Source organism: Hyperolius riggenbachi, chromosome 6 (genome assembly GCF_040937935.1).
Source record: "Hyperolius riggenbachi isolate aHypRig1 chromosome 6, aHypRig1.pri, whole genome shotgun sequence".
Taxonomy (NCBI): Eukaryota; Metazoa; Chordata; class Amphibia; order Anura; family Hyperoliidae; genus Hyperolius; species Hyperolius riggenbachi.
Genome location: NC_090651.1, coordinates 335,283,695 through 335,306,779, shown reverse-complemented (window position 1 = coordinate 335,306,779; position 23,085 = coordinate 335,283,695). Strand labels below are relative to the sequence as shown.

General features: G+C 43.7%; 2 protein-coding genes across 2 annotated transcripts; both read left to right on the top strand.

Annotated features, from left to right (window-relative positions):
• Window positions 1-314: 314 nt before the first annotated feature.
• LOC137522931 (E3 ubiquitin/ISG15 ligase TRIM25-like) lies at window positions 315-17,090 on the top strand. Its single transcript, XM_068243086.1, has 2 exons — window positions 315-2,226; window positions 17,064-17,090. Exon 1 carries the CDS (start codon window positions 327-329, stop codon window positions 1,890-1,892), a length of 1,566 nt encoding a protein of 521 aa, XP_068099187.1. The 5' UTR covers window positions 315-326; the 3' UTR covers window positions 1,893-2,226; window positions 17,064-17,090.
• Window positions 17,091-18,446: 1,356 nt separating this feature from the next.
• LOC137522211 (E3 ubiquitin/ISG15 ligase TRIM25-like) lies at window positions 18,447-20,009 on the top strand. Its single transcript, XM_068242242.1, has one exon. The coding sequence runs from the start codon at window positions 18,447-18,449 to the stop codon at window positions 20,007-20,009; it is 1,563 nt and encodes a 520-aa protein (XP_068098343.1).
• The last annotated feature ends 3,076 nt before the right edge of the window (window positions 20,010-23,085 follow it).

Sequence of the window (23,085 nt, the reverse complement as noted above, 5' to 3'; positions counted from 1 at the left end):
TTGATATTAATGAGTTTTTTGGGTTCATTGAGAACATGGTTGTTGTTCAATAATATAATGATTCCTCAAAAATACAACTTGCCTAATAATTCTGCACTCCCTGTACTCTACAGAGCAGAGCTAAAGAACTGTTTTTTTTTCCTCAACAAAATTTGCATCTCACTTTAAGAGTAAAACTTGTTAGACCACTTATTATTTTAGGAATTCTCCATGGGAAGACAGGAATCGAAACTTAATCAATCTGGCCACACCCCCTTAAGCTCACGTAACAAACACTGGCTGACAAAGCTTGTTTCTCTTTTACTCCTACTTCCTTCTTCTCAGCAATGGCGTTCGCTAATGTCAGTGAAGAGCTTAACTGCTGCATCTGCCTGAATGTCTATCAGGATCCTGTCCTGCTGAGATGTGGCCACAACTTCTGCAGCAGATGTATAAGAGATGTCCTGGATGCACAAGAAGGATCTGACTTATTCTATTCTTGTCCTCAATGCCGTACAGAGTTTGCAGAGCGTCCTGCACTGCACAGGAACATCGCTCTAAGGAACATTGCAGAGAGTCTCCAGCCTAATATTCCAGAGCAGGAGATAAGTGGAATCTTGTGTAACTACTGCATTAACTCTTCAGTGCCTGCTGTAAAGACATGTGTGCTTTGTGAAGCTTCTCTCTGTGAGGGTCATGTGAAAGTCCACAATAAAGCAGCAGAACATGTACTGATAGAGCCGACCACTTGCCTGGAGAACAGGAAGTGCTCCGTCCACAAGAAGATATTGGAGTATTACTGCAATGAGGATTCTGTGTGCATCTGTGTGTCCTGCAGTCTGAATGGGAAACATAAGGGACATCATGTGGAGCCAATTAATGATGCTTTTGAGAACAAAAGAAAAAAGCTGAGAAATGATGTTGAAGGATTTTTGTTACAAAACCTACAGGCCAAGAGCAGGATCCAGACACTTCTAGATCACCAGATCAAAGTAAAGGAGGATGCATCTAGTGTAAAAAAGACAGTCACTGATTTGGTTAGGACCATCCATCAAAAGTTGGATGCTCTAGAGAAGAAAATCATTGATGAGTTTGACCAACGAGAAGATAAGATCTCCACCCGTATAGCTGAACTTATCCAGCATCTGGAATCAGAAGTGGACAATATCTCTAAGAAGATGATGGAGGTTGAGAAGCTGTGCAACATGGCAGATCCACTGGATTTTTTACAAGAGGCTGAGAAAGATGACTACATGAAAACAGTAGATCACAAGGGTTCAGTGGAACTGGGGGAGGTCACTGAGGTGTCACATCTTCATGAGGAAATTATTGTTATAAATTTGCTAAAGGGTTTGATCCGTATTGTGAATGAAACTAAGATGGGCACGGTTGTGCAAACACCTGCAGAGGTTGTGTTTGATGAGGACACAGCTGGAAATCATATAACTGTTTCAAAAGACTTAAAAATCGCTTCTTATCTAGATATGAAAATGTATTACACACCAATTCCAAGGAGATTTATACTTAACCAGGTGTTAAGTAAAAATACATTTTCATCTGGGCAACACTACTGGGAGGTGGAGACAGGAAAGACAGGGAACTGGAGGATGGGGGTAGCTTATTCAAGCATAGACAGAAAGGCAGTAGTTGGGAGTAATAAGAAATCCTGGGTTCTGCGTAGGTGTACTGAATATTGTGGTGTTATATATAATGATAAAGAGATACATTTTCCATACAGATTTTCCAGTCAGAATTTTGGAATATATCTGGATTATGATGCTGGGCGGCTGTCCTTCTATGAGCTGAGTGACCCAATCAGGCACTTACACACTTTCTCCGCCACCTTCACTGAGCCTCTTCATGCTGCGTTTCTACTCTATGCGACCTATGCAAAACTTAAAATTATAAATTGAAACACTAAATAAGTTACCTCAGAGGTATAATGTGTACATGTAGACCAAAGTGCGCAGTTATATGAATCAGTGTGATTACGGTACTCATTTGTAGAGTAGCTATTAAAGTGAAGAATGAAACAATATGATGGAAAGTACATTTTTTACCCCATTTATTTTATTTTCGTAAAATATGATTTTATTTTTTTAGGCACTCCACTTGCTGCGGTGACTGCTAAACATTTGTGGGCAGAGGGGTCTCAAATGCTGTTGCAGTTGAAGAAAACTTGTAACAAAAAAAACCCCTTTGGGGTATACTCCTCGGTGCCAGCAATCCAGCCCTGCGACCCCCAAGGTAAATACCTACTGCGATCCAGCATAGGCGCAGTAGCGTCTCTTCATTCGGACTTTGGAGTATTACATGAGGGCTTTATTGTCACAGATGTAGTAAGGATGCTTTCACAGTAAGACGTTACAGGCGCACGTTAGAGCAGCCTGTAACGCAGCCTAACTCACAGCAATGAAAACGAAATGCACTGTTCACAGTGCCCACGTTGCGTTACAATGTAAGGCTGTATGTTCTGAAAGTGCAGCATACTGTGCGTTCAGACTGGTTGCCCATGCGCAGTAATTAGCCACATGGCTAATTAATATTCACTGCACTGCTGACGTGCAGTGTTTTCTTCCTGGAGCGGCCGCTTTGTGCGCTGATTGGCTGGCGGGACCACGTGATGCGGAGTGGAACACTTTGCATCACGTGGTCCTGCCAGCCAATCAACGCCACGGAGACACATGGAGCGCACAAAGAGCTGCATAACCATGGAAGTCGGTACAGACGTGTTTTACCCATTTCATCCAATGAGATTTGCAAATATTCAAATTTTAAGTAAGACCAAATTTTCATCAGGGAAACATTACTGGGAGGTGGAGGTAGGAAGAAAAGGGAACTGGAGGATAGGAGTGGCGTATTCAACTATAGGCAGATCAGGAAATCTATGCAGCATTGGAAGTAATAAAAAGTCCTGGGTCCTACGCAAGTCTAAGTGTGGAGTAATGCATAATGATGAGGAGAAAAATGATTCTTTCACATTTTCCAGCGAGAATTTTGGAATATATCTGGATTACGAGGCTGGACAGCTGTCCTTCTATGAGCTGTGTGACCCTGTCAAACATTTATACACTTTTACTGCCACCTTCACTGAGCCCCTTCATGCTGCATTTTTACTCAATGGCAGTTATGCAAAAATAAAAAATAAAAGATGAAAACATTGAATAACATATATCAGAGGTCAATTGAGTACATGTAGACCCAACAGGACAGTCACACCAACTAGTGTATACAGTGTATGTACTTATTTGATGAGATATATATATATATATATATATATATATATATATATATATATATATATATATATATTTATATATATATATATATATACTAGCTGGACGCCCGGCGTTGCCCGGGTATGAATTTGGCTGTGTTGGCTCCGCCCACTTTTCCTAACCCTAACACACAATTACTCAATTACTTAATGACCAAGTTTGTGAGCTTTGCGGACTTTGACATCAATAATTTGCATTGAAATAAAATAAATATGATTGGATGTGGCTCCACCCCTTTTCTAAACTTGAACCCCAATCACCCAATGGCCAACTGTATCAGGTACAGGTGATTAACAGTGCAAGAATGGCAGCAATGAAATATTCCCCTTAAAAATCAATAGGTGAATTTTGATTGGCTTTTTTAGGCTCCACCCACTTTTCTGAATATTAATCCCAGTCACCCAGTGACCAACTTGCAAAGTTTGAGAACCCTGCCATTAACAGTGTAAGAATAGCTGCAGTTTACATTTTCACAATGAAATTTGTACTTTTCTCCACCCACTGATTTCCTGACTTTGTTCGGGTATGTATTTGGCTGGTGTTGGCTCCGCCTACTTTTTCTAACCCTAACACACAATTACTCAATGACCAAGTTTGTGAGCTTTGCGGTCTTTGGCATCAATAATTTGCATTGAGATTAAACAAATCTGATTGGCTATTTGTGGCTCCACCCCCTTTTTCTGAATTTGAACCCCAGTCACGCAATGATCAACTGTACCAGGTTTAAGGCTTGTGCCATTAACAGTGCAAGAATGATAGCAATTACATATTCCCCTTGAAAATCAATAGGTGAATTTTGATTGGCTTTTGTAGGCTCCACCCACTTTTCTGAATATTAATCCCAGTCACCCAGTGAACAATTGTGCAAAGCTTGAGAACCCTACCATTACAGTGTAAGAATTGCTGCAGTTTACATTTTCTCAGTAAAATTTGTATTTGTCTCCGCCTACTGATGACCCGGCATTGCCCGATTATGTATTTGGCTGGTGTTGGCTGCGTCCACTTTTCCTCACCCTAACACACAATTAATCAATTACTTAATGACCAAGTTTGTGAGTTTTGTGGTCTTTTTTTTGCATCAATAACCTGCATTAAAATAAAAAAAAAATCAGATTGGCTGTTTGTGGCTCCACCCCTTTAATAAATTTAAACCCCAGTCACTAAATGATCAGCTGTACCAGGTTTGAGACTTGTGCCATTAACAGTGCAAGAATGGCAGCAATGAAATATTCCCCTTAAAAATCAATAGGTGAATTTTGATTGGCTTTTTTAGGCTCCACCCACTTTTCTGAATATTAATCCCAGTCACCCAGTAACCAACTCTGCAAAGTTTGAGAACCCTACCATTAACAGTGTAAAATGTTGTATTTGTCTCCGCCCACTTATGAACCCACGTTGCCCGCTTATGTATTTGGCTGGTGTTGGCTGCGCCCACTTTTCTAACCCTAACACCCAATTAATAAATTACTCAATTACCAAGTTTGTGAGTTTTGCAGTTTTTGGCATCAATAATTTGCATTGGAATGAAACAAATCTAATTGGCTGTTTGTGGCTCCACCCCCTTTCTGAAATTGAACCCCAATCACCCAAAGATCAACTGTACCAGGTTTGAGGCCTCTGCCATTAACAGTCCAAGAATGGCAGCAATGTAAATATTCCCCTTGAAAATCAATAGGTTAATTTGATTGGCTTTTGTAGGCTCCACCCACTTTCCTGAATATTAATCCCAGTCACCCAACGGCCAACTGTGCAAAGTTTGAGAACCCTACCATTAATAGTGTAAGAATTGCTGCAGTTTACATTTTCCCGTGAAATGTGTATTTGTCTCCGCCCCTTTTTGGTTATGGGAATAAAAAGTATCCTATACTTTATTCCAGGTAATGTACTATGTGTGTGCCAAATTTCATTCAAATCCGTTCAGCCATTTTTGCGTGATCGAGTAACAAACATCCAAACATCCAAATATCTAAACATCCAAACATCCGAACTTTCCCATTTATTATATTAGTAGGATTATCAGAGCCCCACCTGGGAGCTTGACTGGTAGAATTGTGTTAGCAGGGAAGAATCTCACCGTAGTTACAATGATCAAATGTAATATTTTTAAATGCCTGATTGCTTGAAAGGGTGAAGGGGATGCTAATAACTTTGAGTAGATGTAAATTATATATTTTTCATGCAGACCTATGTAGTTTGGATTTGGACCAAAATCACCAGCTACAGCACTCCAGTGTTACGGATCGAAGCGGCATAAATGTGAAGAAAATGTACATAATGTGCATATTAGCATATCACTGCCCATTGTTACTGATTGCTTCAGACAGACAGACAGACAGACAGACAGACAGACAGACAGACAGATACCCTAACAGTATTTTCAATATAACGTTTCTGTTCTTTTCTTTCTTCTTTTTTTATGCTTATTTCTTTTAACATACACCCAAAAGTATTTTCAATGTAATGTTTCTCATCACTGCACCAATGTCTATAATATTGGTATTTTACCCCCAAATGCTCTAAAATAAGGACCGGCACTCTCAAGCACAACAAAATGGCTTGTATTGTTGTAAAACATAAAAGATAAGGTCTCATTTTCAGTTATGATTGGCCAATCACTAACCAATTTTTCCACCTCTATGTAGTATGAGTATTCGCCTACACAATCTGCTCATAGCATGCAATATCTGTTGACTTTCATACTACATAGATAGAGATGATAAAATTGGTCACTGATTGGCCAATCATAAATGAAAGTGTGTACCAGGCTTTAGCTCTTAAAGTGAACCTTAAAGGGAAGGTTCAGGGACTGTTTAAAAAAAATAAAATCCGCATCCACTTACCTGGGGCTTCCTCCAGCCCGTGGCAGGCCCGACCTGGCCAGGCCGGCGGCCAGGTCGGGCTCCTTCCGCGTTCCAAAATGCAGCTGATCGGTGCCCACGACGAGTCGCTCTGATGTTTCGGGTCCGGGTCCCGCTGGCGGCCACTTCCGGTTTCGCCGTCAGGACCTGTCAGGCTGGGGAACGCAGCTGATACTACGCGTTCCCAGCCTAAATAGTACCCCTATGCGGCCATATGCGGTGCTATTTTGGCTGGGAACGCGTAGTATCAGCTGCGTTCCCCAGCCTGACGGCAAAACCGGAAGTGGCCGCCAGCTGGACCCGGAGCATCAGAGCGACTCGTCGTGGGCACCGATCAGCTGCAGGGGGCTGAGGTAAGCCCCAGATGAGTAAAACTCAATTTCTTTTGATCACTTAAGGTTCACTTTAAAGAAAGAAAGAAAAAAAAATCAGTCTATCCATCTCTATATTCCAAGTTTATATAAACTAATACATGTATACGGTAGAACATACGTCTGGGGATTTTTTTTAACTATACATTTTTAACAAAAATAAAAGTTATTACATTAACCACTTGAGGACCACAGTGCTAAACCCCACTAAAGACCAGGCCATGTTTTACTAAAATGGCCACTGCAGCTTTAAGGGCTCGCTGCAGGGCCGCACAACACAGCACACAAGTGATCCCCCCCCCCCCCCCTCACCACCCCACCACCTTTTCTCCTCACCAATAGAGCTTTCTGTTGGTGGAGTCTGATCGGACCATCCACCAGGCAACTGGACTAATCTAGTCAGACTTCAGCTAGGATCTTCTGATCTGCATGCTGTTTCATGTGAGTGCTGTAAAAACAGATTTGGGCACAGCCGGCGCCGCCATAGGCTGTAATAGGGATTACGGCTTGTGCGGCACTCAGCGAGTAATTTGGGCGCCATCAAATGGTGTAGCAAAAATTACTGCAAAAAGACTAATTCGTCCGCCAGCAATATTTTTTTTTAATTGAAGTCTCCTCCTTGGGTTCCCTTTAAAGGGAACCTAGGCTGAGAAGGATATGGATTTTTCTTTTTAAAATAATACCAGTTGCCGGACTTTCCTGCTAATCCTGTGTCTCTAAAGATGCGTACACACGCACTACGGCCGCCAATGACGGGTCCGTCAGACCCTCCTGCTGGGCGGACTTTCAGGCAACAGTAGCACGTGTGTACACACCTTAATACTTTTAGCCACAGCCCCCCAACAAGCTTGCAGATCAGGTGCTCTGACTGAGGTCAGACTGGATTAGCTGCATGCTTGTTTCAGGTGTGTAATTCAGCCACTACTGTGGCCAAAGACATCAGCAGGAGAGTGATGCAACTGGTATTGTTTAAAAGGAAACATCCATATCCCTCTCAGTTAAGGTTCCCTTTAAGTTAGGATAAGAAAAAAATGTACTTTTTTATTATCATTAAAGTGACAGTGAGCCTGTTAAAAAATAAACCCTTAAAAGGGAAGGTCCAGGATAAATAAGAAGTAAAAATCTACTTACCTGGGGCTTCTTCCAGCCCCTGACAGCCGTCCTGTGCCCTCGCTGCAGTGCCGGTGGCTCCCGGTCTTCTCTGCTGCAGATGCCGACCTCACCAGTTCGGCATCTGCTTGGGCTTTACCATGCGGCTCACTGAGGCGCACTGACGTCATCCGGACTGTACTGCGCAGGCGCAGAACTACTGCACCTGCACAGTACAGCTCGGATGATGTCAGCGCGACTACGTGAGCTGCACGCTGGAACGCAAGTAGGCCTCTTGTACCGGATGGGACTCCGGGCCACCAGTGGGGAGTGGAGCTGCAGTGAGGGCACAAGACATCTGCCAGGGGCTGGAGGAAGCCCCAGGTAAGTAGATTTTTTACTTTTTACTCATCCTGGACGTTTCCTTTAAGGTTGGCTTCACACTGCAGATTGTCGGCAGAAGGGGCCGCACCGCCAATAACAGGCCTTCGGGAATTAGCGCATTAGCACGCAGTAATCCCCGTCTGGCAGCCGGCCATTTTAATGCATCGCACAGCCCCAGTGTGAAAGGGCCTTTAGAAGTAAAAACTTCAGAACGTGAAGTGGTTAACCCATTCGCGTTCTGTCGTTTTCACTTGAGAAATGTTCACCTCCCATTCATTAGCCTATAACTTTATCACTACTTATCACAATGAACTAATCTATATCTTGTTTTTTCCGCCACCAATTAGGCTTTCTTTGGGGGGTACATTTTGCTAAGAGCCACTTTACTGTAAATGCATTTTAACAGGAAGAATAAGAAAAAAACGGAAAAAATTCATTATTTCTCAGTTTTCAGCCATTATAGTTTTAAAATAATACATGCCTCCATAATTAAAACTCAAGTATTGTATTTGCCCATATGTCTCGGTTATTACACCGTTAAAATTATGTCCCTATCACAATCTATGGCGACAATATTTTATTTGGAAATAAAAGGTGCATTTTTTCCGTTTTGCATCTATCACTATTTACAAGTTTAAAATAAAAAAAAAAATATAGAAATATTTCATCTTTACATTGATATTTAATAAGTTTTTTACATGTTTTTTTTTTATTGTAATGTTTTTTTGTTTTTTTATATTAAACATTTTATTTGGGTAGTTTTGGGAGGGTGGGATGTAAACAATAGATTTATAATATAAATGCGTGTTTGAGTTTTATTTTTTTTCCTTTTAGTTGTAGCTTTACTTATGTTTGTTTACATGACGTCACTCTAAGCGTAACATACGCTTAGAGAGACGCAGGGGGGATGCTACAGCCAGAAAAAGCGCAGCTTCCGAGAGAAGCTGTCTCTTTTTCAGCGGGGGAGAGGAATCAGTGATCGGGCACCATAGCCCGATTCACTGATTGCCTGGCTAACGAACCGCGGCCAGGAGCACGTGTGCGATCGGCCGCGGGAGCGCGCATGGTTCCTGGACGTACTTTCTACGTCCAGGAACTAAAATAGGTTAAGGAGAACAGTGGCAACGAGAAAAACAATCGTTTGAAAAGACCTTCTAGTTTTTGAGAGTAATGATTTTAAAGTTACAATAGAAAATATGCTTTCTAAATATGTTTAAATGACAATTAATGGAGAATATCAGCAGAAAGAGAAGTGATTTTCCTGCTGGGGTTTCTAGGTGATCAGTACACAGAGCATAATGACCATCTGGAAACCAGGTGGAACTGGCAATTCTTTTGCAGGGCATCGTTGTACAGCCACAATACTGCTGTAAAAGGATTTCTCGCAAATATACCTTTTGTTTTCACTGATAAAAGTAAATTTAAAAAAATGAGATGGGGTCCCAAAGCCTCTGTAACCCCTTGTCATCCATGTAGGCTAGTATAGCTAGAATGTAGAGCCCGGACTGCATGGAGCTCAGCAGCCTGAGCTATACAAGCCTGCATGGTCTGTGGCATGGAGGGGCTTATTGGGTGGGATTAACTACCTCCATGCCTCTGGGTGTAAACCCTGTGAGCCTACAAAGATTTTTTGTTCCTGGTTCCCGCTGTTCTCTTTAGAATACATCTGTAACAGAAAAAAATAAATACAAACAAACCAGCCCCTATGGGGTACTTACATCTGGAGGGGAAAGCCTCAGGATCCTAGTGAGGCCTCTGTAGCCTCAGGGATCCAGCACTGGGTCCCCAAAAAATCCCCCGACAACAACCCATGCAAAGCAGTGCGTGGCAATATTTACCTTTATTGGCTCCAGCGCTAGAGATGAGCCGAAATTTTCGAAATTTCGAACTGCTTTTATTACGAATGCGAAATTTAACATTACGACCCAAATTCGTAATTTCGTAATTAATTTTCAAATCGTAATTTACAATTTCGTAATCGAAATTTCACTCCCGTAATTACGAATTTCGTTTCTCTAACCGAAATTTTACTTTTTCAGGTTTGTAAGGGTTTCTATCCCTCTAGATGCCTAAAATGAATAGCACAGCCAGCCAGCCAGCCAGCCAGCCAGCCAGCCAGCCAGCCAGCCAGCCAGCCAGCCAGCCAGCCAGCCAGCCAGCCAGCCAGCCAGCCAGCCAGCCAGCCAGCCAGCCAGCCAGCCAGCCAGCCAGCCAGCCAGCCAGCCAGCCAGCCAGCCTCCTCCTCCTCCTCCTCCTCCTCCTCCTCCTCCTCCTCCTCCTCCTCCTCCTCCTCCTCCTCCTCCTCCTCCTCCTCCTCCTCCTCCTCCTCCTCCTCCTCCTCCTCCTCCTCCTCCTCCTCCTCCTCCTCCTCCTCCTCTCTCTCTCTCTCTCTCTCTCTCTCTCTCTCTCTCTCTCTCTCTCTCTCTCTCTCTCTCTCTCTCTCTCTCTCTCTCTCTCTCTCTCTCTCTCTCTCTCTCTCTCTCTCTCTCTCTCTCTCTCTCTCTCTCTCTCTCTCTCTCTCTCTCTCTCTCTCTCTCTCTCTCTCTCTCGATTTGTAGTATTTCAAAACCATACTCACATTCATGACATGTCCAGGGATCAAACCCAGGCCAACCACATGGAAGACAGCTATGCTCACCACCATACCACCAAACACACACTAAATAGACTGCTAACCTAAATCTTACTTGTACACAGTCATATGAGACACATGCTGGGTGCAGGGCTTTGTGATTGGACCATGCGATAGAGTGAGGTGCAAAAATGAAATCATGCCTAGCAGAGGATGGTTTCACAGTGCTAAATGCTAGGCTGGCTGTGGTGCAATTGGTTAGTGTGTCTGGCTGGTAACAGCAAGGTTACAGGTTCGATTCCATCCAGGCATGTCTTTTCCTTTTGCGTTCAACAGTTGTCCAAACAGAGCCAACAGAGCCCCAGATAGCCATGTAGAGTTAGGTCACAGCTAGCCTGGCTGTGGTGCAATTGGTTAGTGTGTCTGGCTGGTAACAGCAAGGTTACAGGTTCGATTCCATCCAGGCATGTCTTTTCCTTTTGCGTGCGCGCGCTGCGCCATTGAACCCCATGGGGTATTTTGCGTGCGTAAAACTTTACGCATGCAAAACTTTGTGCTCGGTGTTTGGACAACTGTTGAACTCAAAAGGAAAAGACATGCCTGGATGGAATCGAACCTGTAACCTTGCTGTTACCAGCCAGACACACTAACCAATTGCACCACAGCCAGGCTAGCTGTGACCTAACTCTACATGGCTATCTGGGGCTCTGTTGGCTCTGTTTGGACAACTGTTGAACGCAAAAGGAAAAGACATGCCTGGATGGAATCGAACCTGTAACCTTGCTGTTACCAGCCAGACACACTAACCAATTGCACCACAGCCAGGCTAGCTGTGACCTAACTCTACATGGCTATCTGGGGCTCTGTTGGCTCTGTTTGGACAACTGTTGAACGCAAAAGGAAAAGACATGCCTGGATGGAATCGAACCTGTAACCTTGCTGTTACCAGCCAGACACACTAACCAATTGCACCACAGCCAGGCTAGCTGTGACCTAACTCTACATGGCTATCTGGGGCTCTGTTGGCTCTGTTTGGACAACTGTTGAACGCAAAAGGAAAAGACATGCCTGGATGGAATCGAACCTGTAACCTTGCTGTTACCAGCCAGACACACTAACCAATTGCACCACAGCCAGGCTAGCTGTGACCTAACTCTACATGGCTATCTGGGGCTCTGTTGGCTCTGTTTGGACAACTGTTGAACGCAAAAGGAAAAGACATGCCTGGATGGAATCGAACCTGTAACCTTGCTGTTACCAGCCAGACACACTAACCAATTGCACCACAGCCAGGCTAGCTGTGACCTAACTCTACATGGCTATCTGGGGCTCTGTTGGCTCTGTTTGGACAACTGTTGAACGCAAAAGGAAAAGACATGCCTGGATGGAATCGAACCTGTAACCTTGCTGTTACCAGCCAGACACACTAACCAATTGCACCACAGCCAGCCTAGCATTTAGCACTGTGAAACCATCCTCTGCTAGGCATGATTTCATTTTTGCACCTCACTCTATCGCATGGTCCAATCACAAAGCCCTGCACCCAGCATGTGTCTCATATGACTGTGTACAAGTAAGATTTAGGTTAGCAGTCTATTTAGTGTGTGTTTGGTGGTATGGTGGTGAGCATAGCTGTCTTCCATGTGGTTGGCCTGGGTTTGATCCCTGGACATGTCATGAATGTGAGTATGGTTTTGAAATACTACAAATCTTGAGAGAGAGAGAGAGAGAGAGAGAGAGAGAGAGAGAGAGAGAGAGAGAGAGAGAGAGAGAGAGAGAGAGGGAGGGAGGGGAGGAGGAGGAGGTTGGTTATTCATTCATTTTAGGCATCTACAGGGATAGAAACCTTTGCAAACTTTAAAATACTAAATTTCGTAATCGTAATTACGAAAATTTGCGAAAATTACGAAATTTCGATTACTGCTGAAATCGTAATTGTAGTAATTTCGCGAAATTTCGGAAATTCGTAATTAGGTCATTACGCTCATCCCTATCCAGCGCAGATGCAGTAGAAGCTTTCCGGTCAGGCTCTGGCAAAAATAGCCAAACCTGTTCAGGTCCACTCTACTACGCAGGCGTGATTTGCCAGAGCCCAATCAGAAAGCTTCTACTGCACCTGGGCTGGAGCCCAAAAGGTAAATATTGCCTCACGTGCAGTTTGGGGGCTGTCAGCACTGGATACAGGAGGCTGAGGAGGACGGTGGAAGCCTCAATAGGATCCAGAGGCTTCACCTTCCTGAGGTAAGTAGTACCCCCCAGGTACAGCATAAAATAATTGACGTGTAACTGCATCAGAGGCATAACTACAGGTCAAGGGCCCCCATGAAACGTTTTTTGCCCGCGCATAGTGATTGATAATCTTATCCCCAACTGGGAGAGGGGCCGGACTTCTTTCTCCCCTCTTCCACCACGCCCCCTGTCCCGTTCTCCCCTGGATGTCAGTCACCTCTCATCTTCCCTTTAAACTAAAGCAAGAAAAAAAAAGACAGATACTCACCTATGAAGAGGGAAGACAAAAGGGAAAATCAAGTATAGTCAGTACAGAAGTGGAAATGTCCTGTATACCCAGCTGTAAACTGAAATGCAATGATCATTTTGAATACCATTAACTTACAAAAACAGGCGAGCATTCCTGAATTTCATGTCCTCCTAATTAGTCCTCCTGTGCATTCCAGGATGTGAAATTCAGGTGCTGCAGTTAAAAGGCTGCCAAGCGTCCCCGCACGTGCACATGCACACTTCTGCACCCCCACCCCTCCCATGCGTGCACATGCACACTTCTGCACGTGTGCACCCCCACCGTTTCCACACGTGCACATGCACACTTATGCACGTGTGCACCCCCACCGCTCCCACTCGTGCACATGCACACTTCTGCACGTGTGCACCCCCACCGCTCCCACGTGCACATGCACACGTGTGCACCCCCACCGCTCCCATGCGTGCACATGCACACTTCTGCATGCGTGCACCCCCACCGTTCCCGCAAGTGCTCATGCACACTCACACATTCATTTAATTGTGTGCATTCCATCAAAACATCATAGCTCCCAACTGTCCCTCTTTTGGAGGGACAGTCCCTCTTTGGGAGCTCTGTCCCTCTGCCCCTCTTTCCTCCTCATTTGTCCCTCTTTCATATAAACCAGAGACGAAGCACCCTCATGTATTTTACCATATATATCAGTGGGAACATTAGAGGAAACACCTACCCTGCTGTCTGTTTCATTTTTAACTGTTTAGCTTGCTTTTAATCAGCCCTGATAAAATCCCCGACTGAGCATTCAGTCTGGCTTTGCTATAATGACTCAGCTATAATGATTCCTGAGCAGAGCCACAAGGGGGCAGGCTGGGGCTTGAAAAGACACCAGAGAACACAAACTTAGCTATAAAAATTCCCGAGCAAAGCCAGACTGAATGCTCAGTCGAGGATTTTATCATGGCTGCAAACTGAACAGTTAAAAATGAAACAGAGAGCAGGGTAGGTGTTTTCTCTAATGTCCCCATTGATATATATGGTAAAATACATGAGGGTGCTTCGTCTCTGATTCACTTTCAGGACTTTGCCTCTCTTTCTATGTAAATATATATATCTCTCCCTACTAAAAAATGTGTTTGTTTTACTCTAAACTTTATTCCCATCCTTTAAATTGCTATATTACTAATTTTAAAGTGTTAATATGAAGGAAAATGAACCAGAATAGAAAGAACCAGTGTGGTTTGAATTATAAAACAACATATTTTTCCTATGAAATCTTTATGGTATGCGTGACTAGAGGTGTGACGGGGATGGGATCAGGGGTGTGGCAGGGCGTGGCTTAAGTGTCCCTCTTTCTCATCTCAAAAAGATGGGAAGTATGAAACAGGAAAAAAGTGACAGTGACCCCTTAAATAATTGGGGGGTTTCTCTCCCCCTCTAAGTAAAATATTAACTCCTACCTAATAAATGAACCCTTTGTGTCATCTATACTTAGTCCTAAGATTAGAGGACACCTCTAATGGCTGCCGCCCGTAGCGGTCACATGTGATCGCTGGGCCAAAACTCCAGGACCCAACACTATACATATACAGCACTGAGCTGTTGCCTAGCAATGTATCTGTACAGTACTGGGGTCCCCAAACTGTGCGCCATAGTGATCTAATACAATTGCTACAAACACACAAGCTGGAGATAATGGTATGCCACATTCCCAACTAGTGAGGATATATGGCATGTAGAGTATCAAGTTACCTGGCAAAAGACAAGTAACATATTTGTAAACATACATATATCCAGGCACATCGCCTCTAGTTAGGACATTAAATAAATTATTAGGGAAAGGGAGGTGCTGAAGGGGGTGTGGCTAGAAACAGCAAAAATCAATTAACCCTTCGCACTCTCACATGCAAATGTTCAAACAAATGCATTCACAGATTCACTCATCCAGGCACAACTGTTATCCCTACAGCTAAATTAAAAGCCAGGGTTTTAGTTCACAGAAGAATGCATTCTTATGCTTAGTCACCTATACTGCGTAGAAGTACCCAGGTAAACATAGGTGTCCTAACTCTGGCCCTGTAACATGCATAGTGCAGACATGCAAACACATTCATTGCATCAAACCTATCAATGGATTAGGAGCACACATCCTAACTTCCTCTCCTGGGAAAGACAGTGCATCTTACCAATCGCACAAGGGAGCTAACGTTATGTGTCCATGTGCACCATGCGCATACACCAGCATAAGCTGTCTGCATGCTGACAAACATACAGGGGAAGGGGGGAGTTTATTCTTATCATTGACCCCTGTGGCTAGGGTCCAATTCGGTGCACTCCCCCCTTCCCCTGTATGTTTGTCAGCATGCAGACAGGGATGAGCAGAAACTACGCCAGTGCGAATTTACGCATCGTAGTTCGCATCTACGCATCGTAGTTCATAGGCGAAGTTTCAAAACTACGCTTACGAATTTACGCATAGCGAAGTACCGATACGCGTAGCTTACGCCCACTATGCGTAGTTAACATGTGTATTGCGTAGTGAACTACGAATGCGTTACTCGCGTCTAATTTTCCGCATGCGATTGTATGCATACAAATTTACGCATTGGAAAGGGGAATGTACGCATAGAAGGGTTCACAGTTTATGCATTTATAAAGAAATTAATGCGTACAATTTTCTGCATACAGGCCTAAGTATCCGCATACGCGTAATTGCGTATTTTAACGCGTATTCTACGAAATGCATCCGAAGCGAATATTTGTTTTCGAAGCCGTAGTTTGGCGAAGCGTAATTGCGTAAAACTATGCGTATTTCCAGCGTAGCGAAGTTGGCTGACTACGACCATCCCTGCATGCAGACAGCTTATGCTGGTGTATGCGCATGGTGCACATGGACACATAACGTTAGCTCCCTTGTGCGATTGGTAAGATGCACTGTCTTTCCCAGGAGAGGAAGTTAGGATGTGTGCTCCTAATCCATTGATAGGTTTGATGCAATGAATGTGTTTGCATGTCTTCACTATGCATGTTACAGGGCCAGAGTTAGGACACCTATGTTTACCTGGGTACTTCTACGCAGTATAGGTGACTAAGCATAAGAATGCATTCTTCTGTGAACTAAAACCCTGGCTTTTAATTTAGCTGTAGGGATAACAGTTGTGCCTGGATGAGTATATCTGTGAATGCATTTGTTTGAACATTTGCATGTGAGAGTGCGAAGGGTTAAGTAACATATTTGGAGAAGTTTTATAAGTGTGGCACTTGTTATGTGAAATATAAAAAAATGTTCTGCACTTATGCCTTTTTCCCTAATAAAATGCCTATAAAATTAAATTATTTTTAAAAACAAATATTTCCCAAAGAAAGCCTAGATTGTTCTGAAAAAAACGACGTGTATCTCTTTGATGGCATAAGTAATGCAAAAGTTATTGGTGTAGCAATAGTGACAGCTGAAATGCCAAAATTGTCAGCAATCTTAAAGGGAAGGTTCAGGGAGTGAGAAAAAAAATTAAAATCCATATCCACTTACCTGGGGCTTCCTCCAGCCCGTGGCAGGCAGGAGGTGTCCTCGCCGCCGCTCCGGAGGCTCCCGGTCGTCTCCGGTGGCCGACCTGACCTGGCCAGGCCCGGCTGCCAGGTCGGGCTCTTCTGCGCTCCAATCTGTGCCTCACCGGGGCGCGCTGACGTCATCGGACGTCCTCCAGGCTGTACTGCGCAGTCTGATGACGTCAGTGCGCCCTCGTGGAATGCAGAAAAGCCCGTCGTTGGAGCGCAGAAGAGCCCGACCTGGCAGCCGGCCTGGCCAGGACGGGTCGGCCACCGGAGACCACCGGGAGCCTGCGGAGCGGCGGCGAGGGCACCTCCTGCCTGCCACGGGCTGGAGGAAGCCCCAGGTAAGTGGATATGGATTTTTATTTTTTTTTCCCACTCCCTGAACCTTCCCTTTAAAGAGACTCTGTAATAAAAATGTCATCCTTTTTTGTACTATCCTACAAGTTTCTAAACCTATTCTAATTTGCTCTGGCTTACTGCAGCTACTTATCTTTCTCCTGTCAGATTTGTCGCCCTGTGTCTGGAAGGCTGCCAACTCTTCGGTGTTGTTGATCTGTTATGCACGCCCCTCCTCCACGCCCCCTCTATGCACACTCCCGTGTGTGTTATTTAGATTAGGCAGCCTCTCTGCTCTCTCAGTGAGAGAAGAGAGCTTTGCAAGCTTGATAAATCATCTTCTGTTAGGCTAAGAAAGGAGCTGGGCTGTCTCATACTGAGGAATTACAGACACCACAGAGCTGTGTGCAGGAAGAAACAATCAGCCTGTCACTCTTCAGTGGATGAGAGCTGCAGGGGGAAGAAGGTAAACACACAAATGATCTCTTGAGATTTAAAAGGAAGGGTGTATACAGCCTGCTTGTGTATGAATGTATTTTCTATGTGTGGACATACTGTACATCAACCTACTTCCTGTTTTGGTGGCCATTTTGTTTGTTTATAAACAAACTTTTTAAAACTGTTTTTGACTACTTTTAATGCAGAGGGGAATAGGAGATGTCCCCTACCACACTGGTATGTTTACTTTTGTGCGATTTTAATAATACAGATTCTTATTAAAGGACAACTGAAGCCAGAGGGATATGTAGGCTACCATATTTATTTCCTTTTAAGTAATACTAGTTGCCTGGTTTCCCTGCTGATCGTCTCTCTCTAATATTTTCAGCCATAGCCCCTGAACAAGCTTGCAGCAGATCAGGTGTTTCTGACATTAATGTCAGATCTGACAAGATTAGCTGCATGCTTGTTTCTGATATTCTTCAGACACTTCTGCAGCCAAATAGATCAGCAGGGCTGGAAGGCAAAGTGTATTGTTTAAAAGGAAATAAATATGGCAGCCTCCATATTCTTCTCAATTCAGTTCCCCTTTAAAGGGGAAAAACCCCAGAATGTGAAGTGGTTAAGAAAAGCAAAACAGCATTTCAGGACAATGGTAAAGAAATATCATTAAGTATTTATATAGTGCTGGCATCTTCTGCAGCTTACATAGTCATGTCACTAACTGTCCTTCAGAGGGGCTCACAATCTAACGTCTACTGTGGTCATATGTGTGTTGTAGTCTGGGGCCCAGGTTAGATGGAAGCCAGTTAACTTATATGTATGTTTCTGGAATGTGGGAGGAAACCAGAGTGCCCAGAGGAAACACCTTTATAGAGATATATTATATACTCTACAGAGCAGAGCTAAAGAACTGTTTTTTTTTTTCCTCAACAAAAGTGGAATCTCACTTCAAGAGTAAAACTTGTTAGACCACTTATTATTTTAGGAATTCTCCTTGGGAAGACAGGAATCGAAACTTACTCAGTCTGGCCACACCCTCTTCAGCTCACATATCAAACACTGGCTGACAAAGCTTGTTTCTGTTTGGTTCCTATTTCCTTGTTCTCAGCAATGGCGTTTGCTAATGTCAGCGAGGAAGAACTGAGCTGCTCCATCTGCCTGAGTGTCTACCAGGACCCTGTTATGCTGAGATGTGGCCACAACTTCTGCAGCAGCTGTATAGGAGATGTGCTGGATGCACAAGAAGGATCTGGCTATTCCTGTCCTCAATGCCGTACAGAGTTTGCAGAGCGTCCTGCACTGCACAGGAACATCACTCTAAGGAACATTGCAGAGAGTCTCCAGCCTAATATTCCAAAGCACAAGATAAGTGGAATCTTGTGTAACTACTGCATTAACTCTTCAGTGCCTGCTGTAAAGACATGTGTGCTTTGTGAAGCTTCTCTGTGTGAGGGTCATGTGAAAGTCCACAATAAAGCAGCAGAACATGTACTGATAGAGCCGACCACTTGCCTGGAGAACAGGAAGTGCTCCGTCCACAAGAAGATCTTGGAGTATTACTGTAATGAGGATTCTATGTGCATCTGTGTGTCCTGCAGTCTGAATGGGAAACATAAGGGACATCATGTGGAGCCAATTAATGATGCTTTTGAGAACAAAAGAAAAAAGCTGAGAAATGATGTTGAAGGATTTTTGTTACAAAACCTACAGGCCAAGAGCAGGATCCAGACACTTCTAGATCATCAGATGAAAGTAAAGGAGGGTGCATCTAGTGCAAAAAATACAGTCACTGATTTGGTTAGGACCATCCATCAAAAGTTGGATGCTCTAGAGAAGAAAATAATTGATGAGTTTGACCAACGAGAAGATAAGATCTCCACCCGTATAGCTGAACTTATCCAGCATCTGGTTTCAGAAGTGGACAATATCTCGAAGAAGATGATGGAGGTTGAGAAGCTGTGCAACATGGCAGATCCACTGGATTTTTTACATGAGGCAGAGAAAGATGATTACATGAAAACAGTAGATCACAAGGGTTCAGTGGAACTGGGGGAGGTCACTGAGGTGTCACATCTTCATGAGGAAATGATTGTTATAAATTTGCTAAAGGGTTTGATCCATATTGTGAATGAAACTAAGATGGACACGATTGTGCAAACACCTGCAGAGGTTGTGTTTGATGAGGACACAGCTGGAAATCATATAACTGTTTCAAAAGACTTAAAAACTGCTTCTTGTGGAGATATGGAAATCTATTACCCACCAAATCCAAGGAGATTTGTACTCAATCAGGTTTTAAGTAAAAATACATTTTCATCTGGGCAACACTACTGGGAGGTGGAGACAGGAAAGACAGGGAACTGGAGGATGGGGGTAGCTTATTCAAGCATAGACAGAAAGGGAGCCGTTGGGAGTAATAATAAGTCCTGGGTTCTGCGTAGGTGTACTGAATATTGTGGTGTTATATATAATGATGAAGAGATACATTTTCCGTACACATTTTCCAGTCAGAATTTTGGACTATATCTGGATTATGATGCTGGGCGGCTGTCCTTCTATGAGCTGTGTGACCCAATCAGGCACTTACACACCTTCACCGCCACCTTCACTGAGCCTCTTCATGCTGCGTTTCTACTCTTTGCGACCAACGCAAAACTTATAAATATTACTTGAATCCCTGAATAAGTTATCTCAGATATATAAGGTGTACATGTAGACCCAAGTGCACAGCCATACCAAACAGTGTATTTGCTATTCAGGTGAAGAATGAAACAATATGATGAAAAGTCATTTTTTTTTACCACATTTATTTTATTTTTGTAAAATACAGCTATAATTTTTTATTTGCTCCACTTGCTGCGGTGACTGCTAAACATTTGTGGGCAGAGGGGTCTCAGATGCTGTTGCCATTAAAGTAAATCTATGAGGGATCACAAGTTAAAAAAGGGGTTCTGTGGATATAATTAAAAACTAAAAATGACACTTGCCTGGGGCTTCTATCGACCCCCTGCAGCTGTGCTGTCCCTTGCCGTCCTCTACGATCCTCCGTTCCCCGCCACCGGTCATGCTCCAATTATTCGTCTAACTAGACGAATACAATTGCGCGTCCTAGCCATACCTCCTAACTTTTTGAAATAAGACAGAGGGACACTTAAGCCATGCCCCTGCCACACCCCTAATCACGCCCTCGCCACACCCCTAGTACCTTAAAGATTTTATATGAAAAAATATGTTGTTGTAAAATTCAAACCATACTGGTCCTCTCTATTCTGTTTTATTGTCCTTCATTTTAACACACGAAAATAAGAAATATATCAATTTAAAGGATGGAAATAAAGTTTGGAGTCAATTAAACACATTTTCAGTAGGAAAATAAATATATTTATATAGATCTGTACATAAGTCCTGAAAGAGGGACAAGTGAGGTAGAAAGAGAGACAGTGGGACATGGTTTCCAAAGAGGGACTGTCCCTCCAAAAGAGGGACTATGCCTAGCTCCCGCTCGCATCTCTAGGAGCTTACTGCGCAGGCGCAGTACATGAAAACTTCGTACTGCACTTGTGCAGTAAGCTCCCTAGAAGCCCCAGGTAAGTGTCAGTTTTTTTTAATTTTATCCACAGAATCCCTTTAGAATATACTTACCTTAGTAATGGGAAGCCTCTGGGTGCCTCAGAGCTTTCCCTGATCTTTTAGACCTTGCCGCTGCTGGCTGGGACTCTCTTGTTATTTTAAGATATGCTCCCATACTGCCTCTGTGCAAGTACAGTTTGTGCCTGTGCAGTACCCAAAGCCGCTTGTGCATAGAGGAAAAAAGGGGTGCACAAGCGGCTTTGTGCTACTGCGCAGACCGCATGGCGATGCTCATATACAGATCACAGCATGGCCATGGGAGCATATCCAAGCTCCTGCTGGTTATGTTCAGATGGTCTCAGCACTTGAACAGTGGGATCAAAGATGGTCCAGGAAGCTTTTGGATTATCTAGAAGTTTTCTTATACTGAAGTATTTTTTCATCTTTTACTCCACTTCAGATTCAGTTTAAAGGACAACTGTAGTGAGAGGGATATGGAGGCTGCCATATTTATTTCCTTTTAAACAATACCAGTTGCCTGGCAGCCCTGCTGATCTATTTGGTTGCAGTCCTGTCTAAATTAGACCAGAAACAAGCATGCCACTAACCTTGTCAGATCTGACAATAATGTCAGAAACACGTGATTTGCTGCATGCTCGTTCAGGGTCTATGGCTAAAAGTATTAGAGGCAGAGGATCAGCAGGGCAGCCAGGCAACTAGTATTTCTTAAAAGGAACTAAATATGGAAGCCTCTATATACCTTTCACTATAGTTGTCCTTTAAAGATACACAAGGAAAACCTTAAAGAGAACACAAGGTGAAAATAAACTAATGAGATAAACTATTATATTTATCCTCCTACTCCTAAAAATGACTTTTTTTAAGTATCCCATAGTTTTACTTTATATTTACACATTTACAAAGTAGATTGAATATTTTACTGTCTCTAATCAGTAGCAGCCTATTAAGGGTCCCAGAGTTAAAATGCATGAACTATTGACCTTTTCCTATCTTCCCCTGCCTTAAAAGAAGGAAAACTTTTATGGTTGTAGTTTGTTTATCAGTGATGTTTACAAGTCAGAAGCATGCCTGAAAAAATAACTCTTTCAGGCAGCAAAATAAAAAGTAAAAAACCAAAGAAAAACAGCCTGTTTATCAATATATATTGTACTGTACATACAATGTTTATCTCATCATGTCACATGTCACCTCAGGTTAGGTACACTTTAACCTCTTGAGGACCGCAGTGTTAAACCCCCCTAAAGACCAGGCCAATTTTTACTTAATTGACCACTGCAGCTTTAAGGCAGGGTCGCACAACTCAGCACACAAGTGATCATCCCCCCTTTCCCCCCACCAACAGAGCTTCCTGTTGGTGGGGTCTGATCTCCCGCACAGTGTTTTTTTTTTTTTACTATAAAAATTTACATTAGTGTTTGAGTGATACATTTTGATATATTTTTTTTTTCTAAAATCCCTCCCCCCAGCCAGCCAATCCCGGCGATAAGCTGTCATAGGCTTTTGCCTATGAGAGTCGATCGCTCTCTAGTGTCCCAGGGGGATAGCCGTGTCACACGGCTGTCCCCAGTACAGTGCTGCTGCAGATCGCAGCGCTGTACAGCCTTATTAGCAGGGGCGTCACCAGGGGGGTGCTTGGGGGTGCTCAAGCACCCCCTAGAATTGTCCAAGCACCCCCAAAGCACCCCCTGGAGTGAACTGACTTCAGGCATCTAAAAGACGCCAAGTCAGTTCACACAGCGGCAGCCCGGAGCAGCAGGCAGGGCTACGGTAAGATGGCCGCCCGAAGCCCTGTTCTGCAGACTTCGAGTCTGCAGTGCATGGCTTCGGGCGGCCATTTTCCCGTAGCCCTGCTCTCAGCATGCAGGCAGGAAGTCTCGTGACGTCGGGAAGGAAGAGGATCGTGGGCGTGCGGGCGCTGCGCGCCACAAGGAGGTCGGGACAGGAGGTCGGGAAAGAAGGTCTTCTGACTGTAGGTGAGTAAATGGGTTTTTCTTTTCTTTTTCAGGTGGTGCTGATTGTGGTCAAAACTGCTGAGGAAGGATTGTGCATATTGGGGTCATATCTGCTACGGATTGTGCATATTGGGGTCATATCTGCTACGGATTGTGCATATTGGGGTCATATCTGCTACGGATTGTGCATATTGGGGTCATATCTG